This window comes from Anopheles arabiensis, chromosome 2 (genome assembly GCF_016920715.1).
Source record: "Anopheles arabiensis isolate DONGOLA chromosome 2, AaraD3, whole genome shotgun sequence".
Lineage (NCBI taxonomy): Eukaryota > Metazoa > Arthropoda > Insecta > Diptera > Culicidae > Anopheles > Anopheles arabiensis.
This window is the reverse complement of record NC_053517.1, coordinates 40078403-40094649: the sequence shown is the minus strand read 5'-3', so window position 1 is coordinate 40094649 and position 16247 is coordinate 40078403. Positions and strand designations below refer to the sequence as shown.

Below are 16247 nucleotides of genomic sequence, written 5' to 3'. Positions count from 1 at the left end.
TATTTGTCTCTTGCAACAAAATGGCCCCGCAACATGAGTTTGAAAGTTTGTCCCTATGATTTGACAACAAATGTTTCCGCAATATTTTCATAGACCCGGTCCTAATAAAGCAGAGATGCTTAAACTTGATATAAGCCAAACAACCAACCAGCGTCCTTTCAATCAGCGATGAGCATCTCTGCTAGATGATGTTTGGGTTGCGAATATGAGGGTTAAATTGCACAATGTCACTCGCAGTTTATTGTCATCCAAAATGACCTGCGTACGCGCCCGCAGTGCAGCTGCCAAACTACTTGTCAAAATGAAAAAACGAGAAAACGCCGCTTTGGACTTGTATATATTTCCCTGCAAGCGTATTTGCTGCGAATAAATAAGCGGCTTTCAGATATTGTAGTTATTTATTCACCAATCAGCACCAGGCGTTGAGCGTACTCTTTCCCGTGAAACCCACGCAAGCCCACTTTCACGATGAAGGTTGCGCTAATGGTGGCCGAAAAGCCATCGCTAGCAGCCTCGCTAGCGAGCATCCTGAGCAACGGGAAGTGTTCGGTGCGAAAAGGTACGCCTAGGCGGTGTCCCGGTGTCAGCCAGCCGCTGCCCGCGTTGCAGCCGCCGATCGTACTCACGAATCTCCGTTCTCCAATTTCGCAGGTTCGAACAGTGCATGCTCGGTACACGAATGGGTGGGCCAGTTCCGGGGCGAAACGACGCGCTTCAAAATGACGTCCGTGTGCGGGCACATCATGGGGTTAGAGTTTGTCGGCAAGTACAACTCGTGGGACCGCGTCGACCCGGCCGAACTGTTCGCCTGCCCGACCGAGAAGAAGGAGTCCACCCCGAACCTGCGCATGCCGTACTTTCTCGCCCAGGAGGCGCGCGGCTGCGACTACCTCATACTGTGGCTCGATTGCGACAAGGAGGGCGAAAACATTTGCTACGAGGTGATGGCGGCCGTGTCCGACTCGATCCACAATGTGCATTCCAACCGGGTGACGTACCGGGCCAAGTTCTCCGCCATCACCGAGAAGGACATCAAGTACGCGATGGACAATCTGATCCACCCGAACGAAAACGAGGCGAAATCGGTCGACGCACGGCAGGAGCTGGATCTGCGCATCGGCTGCGCGTTCACCCGCTTCCAGACCAAGTTCTTCCAGGGCAAGTATGCCGATCTGGACGCGTCGCTCATTTCGTACGGGCCGTGCCAGACGCCCACGCTTGGGTTTTGCGTCCAGCGGCACGACGAAATTCAAACGTTCAAGCCGGAAACGTTCTGGTACGTGCAGGTGTCAGTGGGCGAAAGTCCCGAGATCAAGCTGGAATGGCACCGCGTGCGCGTGTTCGAGAAGGAGATCGCTTGTATATATCTGAATAAGGTTAAAGAACAGAAGGAAGCAATGTAAGTAGGAAGGAAGCGATGTTGAGCGTTGCAAAGTTTCATTACAATGTCCATCCCTCCGTGTCGTTAGCGTTGAAGCTGTTAGCTCGAAAGAGCAGGTCCGTGGACGTCCGCAAGCACTGAACACCGTCGAACTGATGCGTGCGGCCAGTGCAGGTTTGGGCATCGGTCCCCATACGGCGATGCAAATTGCTGAAAAGTAAGTCGAACCATTCGATTCGATCCAATTTGATCATGCCAGCTTAACGTTCGTTTTTTTTTTCTCCCTTTACAGACTGTACACCCGAGGTTACATCAGCTATCCTCGAACAGAAACCACACAGTATCCAACCAACTTCGATCTAAAGTATGTTGCGCTGCACCAAAATGTCCCTTTCGCCCCATTAAATTCTATCCACCCTTTGCTCCTTCTCATTGTGCAGTGGAGTTGTACGACTATTGCAACCTTCGTCGGAGTTTGGCGAAGAGGCGAAGGCAATCGCCCGCGATATGACGCACCCGCGCAAGGGTAACGACGCCGGCGACCATCCACCGATCACGCCGATGAAGCTGGCCTCGCGCAACGAGCTCGACGGGGACAGCTGGCGCGTGTACGACTACATCTGTCGCCACTTTCTCGGTACGATTTCGCGCGATCTAAAGTACCGCACGCACACGACCAAGTTCCGGATCGGGGGGGAACTGTTTACCGCCACCACTAGCGCCCTGATCGATCCCGGCTTTACCAAGGTAATGACGTGGCAGGCGTTCGGCAAGAACGAGCTCGTGCATCAGTTCGCGGTCAACGACAAGGTGAAGATCAGCGACGTGCGGCTGGTGGAGAGCCAAACGGGCCCGCCGGACTATCTGACCGAGTCCGAGCTGATCTCGCTGATGGAGAAGCACGGCATCGGTACGGACGCTTCGATCCCGGTGCACATCAACAACATCTGCCAGCGGAACTACGTGGCGATCGGAAGTGGCCGTACGCTCACACCGACCAACCTGGGCATTGTGCTCGTGCACGGATATCAGAAGGTAAGGCAGTGTACAGTGTAGCCTTAGCGACGATCTAGTGAGCTGTGGGTTTTAATTTGTTTTGTTTTACCACCCCTCCCTGTTTTCATGACAGATTGATCCGGAGTTGGTCCTGCCCACGATGCGGTCCGCCGTCGAGCAGCAGCTGAATCTCATTGCGCACGGTTCCGCCGACTATCGGTTGGTGCTGAAGCACGCCGTCGAAATATTCCGCCTCAAGTTCCTGTACTTTGTGCAAAACATCAGCAACATGGACATACTGTTCGAGTCGACGTTCTCGTCGCTCAGCTCGTCCGGCAAATCGCTGTCGCGCTGCGGCAAGTGCCGCCGCTACATGAAGTACATACAGTCGAAACCGGCCCGCCTCCACTGCCCCACGTGCGACGAAACGTACACGCTGCCGGTGAAGGGTTCGATCCGCGTGTACCGCGAGCTCAAGTGCCCGCTGGACGATTTCGAGCTGGTCGCCTGGACGAACGGTGCGATGGGCAAGGCGTACCCGCTCTGCCCGTACTGCTACAACCATCCGCCGTTCAGGGATATGGCGAAGAACTCGGGCTGCAACAACTGTCCCCATCCGACCTGCGCCCACTCGCTGTCGCTGCTGGGCGTGTCGAGCTGCATGGAGTGCGAGCGGGGCGTGCTGGTGCTCGACTCGACGATGACGCCGAAAACGTGGCGCCTGGTTTGCAACGGTTTGTGTGACGTCATCGTTAACTGTTTCGCCGATGCGGTGAAAGTAACCGTGGAAGGTAAGGGAGGGACGACGGAAGGGTTGAGTGCTTTTAAACGTTATGACACACCGACATTGTGTTACCCTTTTTCAGCTGAATCGTGTGAAGAGTGTGGCGCCCAGCTTGTCACAGCAGTCTACAAACAGGAAAAATCCCCATTCAAGGACGAGGTTACGGAGAAGAAGGGTTGCATTTTCTGTTTCGCCGAATTTATGCCACTGGTAAGAGATGATACAATGCTGCTGCTGCTCCCTTTGCTCCTTACCAGCGCACCCACATTTCTTTCCAAATCCCTCAGGTTGAGAAGCACAAAGCGGTCGAGATGCGCCGAAACCATGCCGGTGGACGGGGCGGACGGGGCCGAGGTTTTCGCGGCCGAGGTGGCAAAGGAGGCCGGGGAAGGAACAAAGCACCCAAGGATAAGATGACACAGCTAGCGAACTATTTCGTGTAGTGTTGCCAAGCGACGCGGCGGTGCGTATCCCGGTGGCGTATTTCCGGTGTTCAAATTCCGTGCGCAGTAATGCATCATCCTTCAGCCCAACAATCAATGCGCCGCGGATAAGCGCGTCTGCAAACAGCTTTGCATTTGCAACTGAACCCTTTCCGATCCTATCACAACCACTCCCTCCCTCTCCACCACTCCTTCAACTTCACGTCGTCATTGAGCCCGCCATTGAGTTAAGTATGTGTGTGTGTTGGATTTGAGAAGAAAAACGTGTTACACTATCTTCAAAAGCTAGTATCACCCGGACGCCAAGGCGTGTCCATCAAGTCAACAAAACACAAACCTTATTCTATATAAAGAATTAATAAAAATCTCTCCAAAATGTTACAAGTCATTCGCAACGCAAGAAACATGGTGACATGTCTTTCGGGAATTCTGTTGTCTTGTGTCTTGTACGCGGAAGCGTTGGTACGAGGAAAAAGACGCGACCAAATTTTGCCCAACACGTGTGACTCATCGGACATTAATCTTTACTCGAAATTTTATATTTTTGTTAATACAATTTAATTAATTTATTTTAATTTGCTACAGAATACTTATCTTATCTTTTACCACATCTCTTCACTGCTTGCGCAAATATGTTGGAATAGAAATCTAGAAACGCACGCACGCGATTAGTATTCGGCGGGCGTATAATTCCCGATCAGCGACAGCCAAAGCTGCTCGATCCGCTGCGTAAGCGGCATCTTTGCGGCGAATCGAAGCAGCGGCGCAGTAAAGAAGAACGTCAACCGGCCTTCATCGTCCATCTGATCGCGGACAAATGCTTCCGTCTCGCGATCGTTCAGGTATAAGCGCCTTCCATCCTGCACGACGTACTGCTCCGTCAGTCCGCGCGCAACGTCCATCGACAGCAGGATGGGCTGCGCCGGATCGCACGTCCCATTTTGCGCCGGAACGTCCGGCACCGGTTTGCAGAGGATGAACCCTTGCCGCGGTAAAATCCGTTCAATTGTCTCCAAAAGCAGCGGCATGTTTACGAACACGTACTCGTTGACAATCAGCAAGTACCGTGCGTTGGAGGCGGTGGCGGCACGGTGATGATGCTGCAGGCGCTTCAACCAGTTCGCCGCCGACCCGTTCGTTGCGTTCGTTGGGTGTGCTTTCGGATGCACGGTGGGCGCATGCAGCTCGAACCTGTGCACTACACGATGGTCGTTTTGGGCCCAGGTGTGTCGGATGGTTCGCCGTAGTGTGGTGCTTTGTTTCGCGGATCGGATAACGATCGACAGCAGTGGGCCACTCGGGGAAGCCTGTTCCGCCTGTTCCATCTCCACACGCAGTAGGGCGATTTTTTGCAACAGTTCACTATTCGCCTGGTTAACACTATCGTCCATCCGGTTCGATATTTGTACTAAGCATATCAGTATGCCACAGACGGACGCGATACTAATCACTACGGAGCCCAGAGCCAATTTGTCAATCGCACCCATCGTTAACGCTGCAAAACCGCAACAGCTTTGTGCTCGATCGGCCGTGAGAACAATCGGCCACCAAGCAGATGCAAACACGGCCACCCTGCCTTCCACCACGTTTGAAATTCAACTAAACCCTTTCGGAGAAAGGGCAGCAGCAGCGAACGTGTACGTGCTGCTGTGTCGTGCCGCGCTTATATCCATCAGTATTGGTGAACGCGGCACATTTGTACGCAAGTCAATAAAGATAGGCGGCACCTAATGGACCGGGCAAAAAAATCGCGTCTCTGCTTATCACACCAAACAATGCCAATCTTCACCAATTATCCACCGATTCCGCCGTCGAACCCCCGGAACACTGATGATTAGCGCGATCATGTCTAGCGAGTGTGGTGCACCTTCCCAAGTGGGACGCTTGGGGAGGGCTTTCCGTGCGACGTGGAATCCTTCACTGATTACACATTATCGAGCCTTTTCCGTGCAATTATGGGTTGCTATGACAACGATGTGTCAATTAATTAATCATTTTAATCGATGTGTGACTTGAGCGATGGATTGCCTTTTTGTTTTGGTGGAAGTGTTTTTGTTTCAGTCTGCAGAAATTTTGAATTTTGAATTGCAGTACGCTTAACCTTCGTATCTATAACCTGTACACGTATTGCTATAGATATTATTATAAAATTTGCGACTAAACTGAAACTGAACCTTCTTATTGTATGTATTACCTAACCGGTTAGGCGGATATACAAGTAAACGATATAAATAGATATATTTTTAAAAAGTACACACAATACTTTTTTAAATTCTGATTTTTGGATCACATTTTCAAAACATGTAATGCTAGGGACTCTAAAAATTTGGGACCGATTTGATTGTCCAATAAAAAGTTATTATAAAATTAATGAGCAAAACACACCCGGATAGGTGGCTATAGAAATAATGGTTAAAGACGAACAGAATGAGCAGATAACAGCAGACATTCTTCAAAATTACATACAATTCAGATGCATGATTGTTGCATAAAGCACAATTTTTTGAATTCCGTTTGAAAATACCTTTCTCTAGCTCTTCCAATTCCAAATTCCAAGTAAAACATTCACATATATCTTGATTTTAAATCTCTTTTATCATTTTTAAACAACAGTTCCATTTCTTGAAGCCACGTGTGTCTACCAAAACACCACAAGTTTTCAAAACTCCATGTTTACACTTTTCTTGTTTTATGTTGTTAGAAGAATCCTAGCCTTTCTTCAACATCTTATTTCTTATTTTTAAGACAAGAATAAGGAGAATTCGTTCGTTCAATATTCTTCAAAATTGTTGTGTTTATTATACAATTTCCGTTTGTTTTTATTAAAGAAGAAAATAACAAAATAATCTTCTACTACATTCTACTACACGGTATCAAATCTCTTTTATCATAATTGTTATCATTATTGTACTAATCTATTGGGAGAAATCTACTAAAAAAACCTGTTTCAATCAGTGATCACGTGTTTAAATATCTACTAAATTGAAATCAAAATAAAAGTGTGCAGGACGCCAATATTGTGGAGAGCGTAGAGTAATTTGCCTCTCGCATTTTGTTTTGTTCGTTCTTTCTCATTCTCGCGCTAGTCCACGTACTCGCTCTAGCAAGACGATATTAGATGTGCCATCTCGTTCTTGCCCACTGCATGTTCATTCCAACGAAAGCTTAACGAAACCGACGATGATGATGACGATACACAGTGGAAATTGCTTCGGTTTCAAATGGTGAGAAAAACAGAAAACCAGAAAACAAAGATTTTGTTTATATGATTTATAATGATCTTGATTGATTAATGATTGAACTTGTTAGAATCCTACGTAAAAAAAAGAATGTATTTTAATTTATCAATTTCTAAATGACATTCTTTTTAAATTTTAGGCTCATCGTAACGAACAATTCGATTACGGTAAAAAGCAGAACGAAAACCTACAATTAACATGCACATTGCTGAAACATTAGACCAAATTGCATGCGAAAAATAGCGCAACATTGAAATTATTTCTGTCCAACACCAACCCCAACTTTCTCCCACTGTGCGAAGGGGTGGTTTGCAATCCGATCCCGATGTGTTTGTCGCTCTGCTCTCGGGCCCGAGCGCCCCATTCATTCATTCACAAAGCAACGGGCGCGCGCGAACGTGGTACGTGATCAATCGCTCCTTTCCTCGTAAATGCCGGCGCGGCATTTCTGTTGTCCCACACAGGTACACCAACTCTCTCACACACCATCACACTAACACACACACACAAGGGGTGTGAAGTGCGTTATGTGTGTTTTCTCGCGGCTACACGGTAAGGCTTTCTTTTTCGACTCGCGGGCAGGACTGTGTTTGTGCGTGTGTGTGTGTGTGTGTCTATTTCTCTCTTTGCCACCCGCGGCGATCGGTTCGTCGTACGTGTGTGCAGTGCGTTTGTTGTTTGCCCTATCCTGCGGTGCCTTACCGAAAGGTGTGCATGGTGACAGTGTGTGCGTGTGTGTGGTCATGATTTTAAGAGGCGATAAAGGTGTGCAAAAAATATAGCAAGAAGATGTGTCTGCACACATCCGTGTTGTATAGGGCCAATGCAGTTGTGTAGTGTGTTTGATTATGGCCATCTCCTCCTGTGCCGATTGGTGAAGATTTGTGTGGATTCGACGATCGAGCGTGTATGCGTGAACGGGCCCAAAAGAGTTATCACCCACCGTTTCGTGTGAAGCTGAAGATCGGTTTCCCTACCTGGGGAGAGCTGCTTGGTGCTAGTGCTACCCTACCCTTCCGTAACATATATCAACCTGCCGCATAAACCTGTTCCCTTTTGCGGCGCACCAGTATATTGCGATTAACATACACAGGTGAGTGAGAAACGGTTCGGTGTGCTGCACGCAAATTTAAATCACAACTGTCTGCGGTGGTCGCGATTTTTGCGACCTTTCGCCTTCTCCACTCTCCCCCCTGCATGCGTTCGCTTTCAGGCGCATTGTCGCATTTCAGGTGAAAAGGAGAAGGGAAATGCAGCAATGGCAAAGGGGGGCTTGTTGTTTTCGTTGCATCCTATCCCGTTTTCATTCCGGTTTCTCGTCTTTCTTTCTCAACACAACGACAACGACAACGACGCAACATCCAACTCTTCCTGACCATGTTTTGCCCCCCCACAGGCAAAGACGGGTCCAAGCGACGGCCCAAAGCAGCAAAGCGCAAAGACAACAAAAACACCACACAAAACGGCGCACCGATGAACCAAAAACAACAAAGCAATCGCTGCTATCCATCTCTGCCCTTTCTCTCTCTCTCTCTCTCTCTCGTTCTCCCCTTCTTTCCCTCTCTCGCTGTCTCTGTCTGCCTGTCGCCGCTGACCACACGGCTGTTTTAGAGGAGGCTGACGACGGCTCTGGCCGCCGTCTCACGGGAGGCGAAACGCCGAAATCTTTTACTGGTTGTACCGTGTGTGTATGTGTGTGTGTGTGTGTTAACTCTCGGCGCGTCGACCCAAAAGGCAAAGAGAGAACGAAATCCAGGTGAAGAAGAAAGCGCAAAACATCAGAAAACCTGTTTCTGGCTCCATAACATCGCACTGCTTGCTCCCTTCTGCACGTGTGCGTGTGTGTGACTGTGTGTCGCTTGCTATGATTGTGTGCGTGTTGAGAAGACGGTGGTGGTCGTCGAAGAACATTGGGCGACGGCCCCGCGAAACTCAACTTCTATCTATCCCCTCGTACATCCCAACCGGGGGATTGGGGGCGGGGGTGTGTGGAATATGTTCTCGTTCATAGCTGTTGCTACTAACGCGCAGAACACATTGGTGTTTCTATGGTTATTAGCAAAAGAAGAAGAAGAAGAAGAAGAAGAAGAAGAAAAAAGGCGGCTGGAAATCGTTATGCCTGCCCCCCCATGCTCGATGCCCGATCACACCGCGATCGAAGCTGATCGATGATTTGTGCGTAGCTTTGTGTGCTGCTATGTTGCTATGTGCTGGCGTTAAAGATCTACAATAGCTTAATTCTCTTATCCAATGCACATCGAGAGAGGGGAAGATCGAGGGAACAGAGAAAGAAAAGGCTGCTTCTCGCTTTAGAATGAGGTTCGGTCTGTTTAAATGGCCAATCATATTACCAAGGCAGCTTCAACGCAAATGTTCAATTATGGGGAAAACCCTACAGCTTCGTTTTTGCGCACCATGAAGCGCTTAAACAGAGCCAGTACTGCTGCTGCTGCTGGTGTTGGAACTGGATTTTTTGCATGTTTTTTTTTTTTAATTTCTGTCTTAAGGAAAGGTTTGAAGGTTTTGTGCGCTTTGTTTTGTTTTCAAACGTTTTGAATGGTACTGTAGATTGAAAATGGATTATTGTTTGTTTATTTAAAAAAAACCTTTATAATATCATAAATCAAAAGTTCAATTATTTTGAAAGGATAAAACTTTGATTGAAGATTGAAAGAATTGATCAAATTTTGAACCACGTCACAAAAATGATTAGTTCCGAAAAAAACAGAGCAGTAAAATTGTTTCAATTGAGTTGTCGTTTTTTATGATAAAAATCACTTCAACCAGCTGTCCAAACAACATTCGAAACGGATTTTTAATCGACCGTATCTTGTTCCAGTTCTAATGAAGCATTTGAAAAGGTTTTAATATTTCAATTCTTTAAACAAAATGGCAACAAAGCACATGTTGAGATAATTGCGATAAATAAGTGCATTTCTAAACCATTTCAAATCCATTGTTGAAACGATTCTAAACTATTACAAAATGATGCCATATTAATTGTGATCGCCACTTAGCTTGTGTCAAGATCGAATGTCAATTTCTGTTGGGATCCTTAATGTTCGCAAAAAAAACAATCACAGAGCAGTGGTTGATCAGCGACCAAGCTGTTTGATCAGATGTAGATTTGAGTCTAGAAATGATCACGCCGCCTTCGCCGAATCTTCCTTTGTCGGTTGCAGCGCGTTCGTTCCGATTTGCTCTTTGCTTTGCTCGTTCCAAACCGTTGGCAGTGTGACTAAAAATGGATATCGTGCAAGTGGAAGCACAAATTAGAATCTTTTTCACTTTCCCAGCACCCGAGAGAGGCCCGCTCCCAATCCCCTGATGCTTCTTCACGTCCAACTGAGCCCCCCCCCCCCCCCTGTCTGCCCGGGGAGTGGAAACTTCATACGCGTGTGTGTTTGCGCGTATGCGATTCCACGGGTTCGAATTTCCTCCGTTCGCTGGCAGTACGGGCGACGAATGCATCCCCACGACCCCAACCAAGTCACTGTGTATGTGTGTGTCGTTGTCATCGTCGTCGTCTTCGTCGTGATGTTGGCCACCCTGTTTGGCCCAACCGGTTTTCGGTTCGGCACGGACAAGGTAAGGGGTAAGGGAGGGGTACGAAGGTACGAAAACACGGGGTGGCGGATACGGCGGAACTCACGAACATAACACACAAATAAAAGGAAGGGTAAAAAAGAAACAACATAATAAAAATAAAATAAAGCCACATAACACAATTCACTGGCGCTGGCCTGGGCTGGCTCACTAGTGTGCGAGTAGCTGTGTGGACAAAAGTGCAACTTTAGCACATCATCATCATCGTCATCATCGTCATCGATCCACGCACCAACACGTTCGTTCGTTTGCGTGGAGTCAATCACAACGATGGCAAGGAAATGGATAAGGGAGGGAGGGAGGCAGGGAAGGGAGAGAAAGTGCACCGCGCCATTTGGAGGTTGCTCTCCTATTGTCGTTGGAGCGGCTCGAAGCTTATCAAAACCTGCCAGAGAGCTTCGGCGTGCGTCCCTCCTGCCTCATATGAACGGATTGTTTGGGAGCGAATGGAGCGAAATGGTGTTGGTGATCGGTGTCATCCTGTTCAGGCCCACTGGCTGCCAACCTGATCAGGCAACATGCGGGAAGAGGTGTGCACACTGGGTGACCGCAAAATGAAGCAGAAACAAAACACAAATAAAAAATGCACAAATCGCGCAGCGCTCGTGTGAAAGTATTAGCATTAATACAGACGCACTTCGTGCTGGCTTCATCTGCGAACGAACTGCTGCTTTTGATACGGACATGAATGTCCGTATCAATGTCTTTAATGAAGCTATTTGTCTCTAGATAATGACGTAACAACGCCATTCATTTTATAACTTTAGATGAGGAAAAAAGCCTTCTTCAACATTCACTTTATTTCGTTTGAACGAGTAGATTGGAGTTGAGGTTAAAAAACGATCTGGCGTTAATCCAGATAAAATAGAATCTTCTAAATCACATTACTAACAACGCCATTACGATCGTATCTTTATGCTTCGCTGCGTAACAATACACACATACACACACACACACACTCACACACCTAAGCTGCACTTTAACGGTGCATTCTCGTTCTGCTCCACGCGACACTAGTGCGTGAAAGTGTCGCCAAACCCTACGCAAACCCTCGCGCAAAGAGCTCGTCGAATCCCGATCTGTTGGAATAAAATGAATGAACGGGTTTCTTCTGCCGCCCGGAGAGGGACAGCGAACGAGGGATGATAACGCATACACACCGTAACGGTAGCAGTCTTTTAAAAGCTTCCCTTATCATCGGCTTATCAGACCGAGATCCGAGGGACAGCTGTCCCGATGTGCGCTGTGTGTGGATGTGTCTATATTGATTTAGTGTTTGCCAGCACACTTACAATTTGTAACATCAAAGAGGAGGACCGTTTTGAAGCGAAGGGTCGGTGAAGTTGTTGCAGGGCAGTATTGGCGGCCTCTCCACATCCCACCATGTTTGCCATGTAAACCTGTTTTCGCTGTCAATAATTACAGTTGGTCGTGTAGGGAGTGGAGCAAGAAGTGATGATGGACAGCTTATGGAGGCTTGATTTCCCAGCATAAAACGTTGCTTGCCTGTGGTGGGCTTCTTCCTTGCTACACTGCTTGATGTGTGCGTCCAGTAGTAGTCCGTAGGATGATGATGAAGATGATGAAGCTGGTATGAATGCGTCAACAGGTAGCTTGATTCCTGTGTTTTTTTTTTGCATTAAGAAGCCAATACTCCCAAACAGTCCGCCGGCTGGAAGAATAATGTACTCCAGAAGAAGTTCAGCTTGAGAATGGAAAAAATGGTTCTGCCTAGGCCCTACTTACATGAGTACCAAAACTACTGACCGCTAGTAAAACGCTACACCACTTGTATGCGCTCGCTCATTTCGCTACTTAAATTTCGGCTTCAAGTGTACGATTGAAGCATTTCTCTCTTACGATGGGGAGGTAGGCTCTTGTTATGATCGTCGACAGCGACATCCAGTGATGTTTGTTTGCTGCGTGGAGTAGTGCTGCTCATAACCCGTTCTGTTGTGGTGTGTTTTGTTTCTGCCTTTTCGCTCTTCTTGCTGCTTCCTTTTGCTCGCTTATGTGTGCTCGCTTATGTGTGATGGGGAAGCAACATATTTTATGGTCTGCTTTGTTTCAGAACGAAGCCCCCAAAGGTACGCACATGGGTAAGGGATTGGTGTTCGTGTTGAAGTACACCTTTAATCGTCCGTTGGTCCAGGGTCCCGGTACAACGAGAACCACTGCACTGAGACGGACGCTTGAAGTGTGTAACTTGGCGTGTAAAGAAGAGACGGGAATCGGAGGTGTAGGGTGCGGTGAGGGAGTAGTAAGGAAAACAAGGAAAGAAGAACTATAAGTGAAACAAAAGATGAAATTAGGCTCAATGTAAACAAATGTAAACTTCCATGCTCTATTGTGCTAAAGAGCAAAGTACAGAAAGTATCTTTAAAGAGGTAAATGAATTGTTTGATGAATCAAAACTGTACTATATATTTGAGTTTGTAAGAGAGTTTCATTTATTGGTCTATTATCTTTTTGAGGATATGATAATGATGGATTTATACCTAAAGGTTTCTTAATATTGCAACAAGAAACGTTTTTCCATCTAAATATCTTCGTACTTTTTTGTCATAGAAAACCCGTGGTACATTGTTGATTGAATTCTCTAAACATGATTACAAAATGGTTTACCACACCATGTAGCATTAAGCAATATAAGATGCAATAGGTTTCGATCGTCGTGGACAGGCAGGCAATAAGTAAAAGATGCCACAATTTATACATGCCCACCAACCATTGGTTCAACCGGTTTTCCCGATCGATTAATGCATCATGATGTGTATTCCATTATCATCGATAACCAGTTTGGAGATTTTGCGAGCATTGGCATCGGGTCCGGTAATGAAGCATATCCGCCTGATCCAGTTTTGCGGCCAGCATGCAACATGATTCCGAGCCGAGCCCGTCGACTAAGAACAATGATCCACTGTGTTGCGTTTATTACTGTTATCGTTTGGCTGCTAGGCAAGCATTATTGTTATTTATGTGTTAAGGAATTACAGAAAAAATCGTTTACATTGTTTACTAGAGTTGTTGAAAGATCACTGTCGACTACCCTTGATACTTTTAGCGACGAGCTTCTTTTTAGCTAGAGGTCTTCAATTTGCTCAATTGTAACCGCAAATTCTGAACGAGTGTGGATGAGATTTCAATTGGCCGTGATTGCCGTTAACTTACTTCCAATCGCCCTTCATTGTGACGTCTGTTTGGAGTCATTTAAGGCACTCAAAACCAACGTCGGGTTTGGACCTACGGCAGAAAAGCAGGAGATATGTATGTAGGAGACATTCTAGATAGAAATCTATACATTTCCCCCGAACTGCGAATATCTCCCTTCGATATCTACTGAAACTAATTGAATATAAAACAATAGACTTTAATCAGTTTTCCAATTGGTTTTCGTATCACATAACACTGTTTCCTACCTATCATCTCTTTGCTAGTCTAAAAATGACAACTTAACATTTGTTCATTTCAAATAAATGTTTCAAAATCGTTCAGAATAGTGGTGTTAAAAACGGGTCTTTTTGAAGATCAGCTCAGTTCCGGTTCATTCATAAAAATGATCCGGATCAGTTGATCGGATCAATCATTCAATCGTTCGTTCTCTGCTAAACCTGTCAGTTAATGCCAAATCTGGAGTCAAAGAGAAATGAGAACATCTCAGGACTCTGCCAAGATTTATTGGTTGTTTCCCAAAAAAATTTGGATGGTTCTCATAGTTTTTTAGCTCGTTCCCACAATTTACTAAGCGCTACCCATTTTTTTCAATTGGATTGTATGGATGTCCAATACGACGATACCAAAATAATGAGGAAACTATACAAAAATATATGGGAAACGGTGAATAAATCGTGAGAAAGACCCAAAACATTACAGGAATCACGAGGCGAAGAGATGCAGTACTTGTTAACGGGCGAACGAGATAGTCAGTTATATTTTCATCGTCATTGTCGAGTGGACGATGAGCTAAACATATCGCTAAAGCTGCATCTACACGATTAGCGCAAAAGAGTGAAGGTCTCAATGTTTATATGGAATTGATACCTCGCACGCAGATTTCTCCATACGTTCCGTTTTGGTATAAAAAATCACACACGCGTAAGATATGTCTGATCTGCTATCTAAAGAAAGAAGAATAGTGATCCGAAAATGATGCCTGCTCACTTGCTCATTTGGCGCATTCGAGCATTCCCCTTTATTTCTCTCAGGGAAGCGATGATCCGAATCTTTCAAAAACTGATGCATGTTTCACTCGCTCAATTTACTGATCCGAATCATTTTAACGAGTCCGGATTTGATCTTACATCACTAGTTAAGAATGTGTACCATAGTTCTAACAATTACATTCTCTTTTTTCTCTTTGCAGATCTCAATTTTGGAGCAACCAGACAAATACTGAGATGAAACAAACATTTAATGATCAAAATAAGCATTACAGCATTCCAAAATGATCTAAATTACTCTTGCTATAATCAAACTTAAATTGATTACTACAAACACTTCAGTTGAGCAACAGTAAAATCAATCATTGTACAATCAATTAATCTTTTTTAAGGAATTTCTTTTTCCTATTGCAATTTTCCTTTTTGACTAATGGCTTTTGATTTTAAAGAAGTGTGTAGTTTACCTTTTTAATGTAACATGTTTCAAAATATCTAACGTTACTGAACTTAACACGTGACAGGCTAGCGATTTTTCATGTAGCTGAAGAGCGAGAAGGTTAGGGACCTCACATTATCGATCACTGAAAGAATATAACAACGATGAAATGTACAACCCCGTTTAGCTCGTCTGAGTATGTTGGTTAGTGTAGAGCGTCGTCTTTAGTTTAAATCGTGCGCAAAGGACTGCGCAAACTCTACGTTGGGCTGTGTTTCTATGTTAAAAGTTCCTGATGAAAACGTTCACTATGGGTTAATATGAAGAGGACATAATGTTTATAGAGTATTCTAGTTTGTGAGAAAATTGTGCTGCCTGAAAATCCGTTCGAATTTGGTTCTCACATTTATCCTTATTGTTTCAAAACACAGGTTCTATAATATACCTCAGTAAAAACAGTGCCCAGTGATTTTTATGTAGCTTTCAACCGTCTATCGCTATTCCGTAGCAAGCATCGTGTGTGCATTCTATAGTGCGTTTTGTGTGTGTGCGTGTGTGTGGTGTAGCGTATTCGAGGTAGCGGGAGATAGCTTCGGTGATATTTAGAAGTGCCAATCGATCAAGTAGCTAGGGGTCGGTCGAAACCGTTTCTTCCGGGGTTTTGCCGAGAAACGTCGGTACCCCAAATAGCAAAACCGCAGCCGCTCGCGATGGCTTTCTCGTCCGCCCTGCAGGGGCGGGCGGCGCACGATGCGCTGCTCAACCGGCAGGAGGCCGAGCTGAAGCTGCTCGAAACGATGAAGCGCTGCCTGGCGCAGAAGGCCAAGTGCGATCGCGAGTACGCCGTATCACTGGCGGCCGTCACCCAGCAAGGCCTCAAAATCGATCGCTCAGATGATCTGCAAGGTAAGTGATCTTCAAATACAGTACAGCGATTAGTAAGAACTAATACTTTCATTATGCATCATATACTGGGCGCCTCCATGCTTTTACCGTTGATTTATGGGTTTATTTAAGCAGGTTGATGGTTTGTTGATGAATATACAATTGAATTATGATTTTTCTTTCACTACAAAAGAGGATTTTTCGAAGCATGATATATCCAACGATATGATGTACCCAGTTTGAAATCTGTATCAAGTTTTTTTTCTTTCTTTTTTAAATTCCACCTGAGAACACGGTGCGAAAATGGAACCATTATT

General features: G+C 45.9%; 2 protein-coding genes across 6 annotated transcripts in view; both read left to right on the top strand.

Annotated features, from left to right (window-relative positions):
• Positions 1-309: 309 nt before the first annotated feature.
• On the top strand, positions 310-4031 carry LOC120896103 (DNA topoisomerase 3-beta). The gene is made up of 8 exons (XM_040299961.1): positions 310-559; positions 652-1399; positions 1470-1598; positions 1674-1745; positions 1822-2416; positions 2511-3168; positions 3244-3371; positions 3449-4031. Exons 1-8 carry the CDS (start codon positions 469-471, stop codon positions 3602-3604), a joined length of 2577 nt encoding a protein of 858 aa, XP_040155895.1. The 5' UTR covers positions 310-468; the 3' UTR covers positions 3605-4031.
• Positions 4032-7223: 3192 nt separating this feature from the next.
• LOC120894038 (tyrosine-protein kinase Fer-like) overlaps positions 7224-16247 on the top strand; it is a 44608-nt gene continuing 35584 nt past the window's right edge. For 3 of the 5 annotated variants that reach the window (XM_040296378.1, XM_040296377.1, XM_040296374.1), the window contains exons 1-2: positions 7224-7307; positions 15477-15951. In XM_040296378.1, coding sequence (XP_040152312.1) covers positions 15756-15951 — 196 coding nt within the window. In that variant the 5' untranslated portion in view covers positions 7224-7307; positions 15477-15755. Of the gene's footprint in view, positions 7396-15476; positions 15952-16247 lie in introns of all 5 variants that reach the window. The other 2 variants (XM_040296376.1, XM_040296375.1) reach the window with 2 other exon arrangements.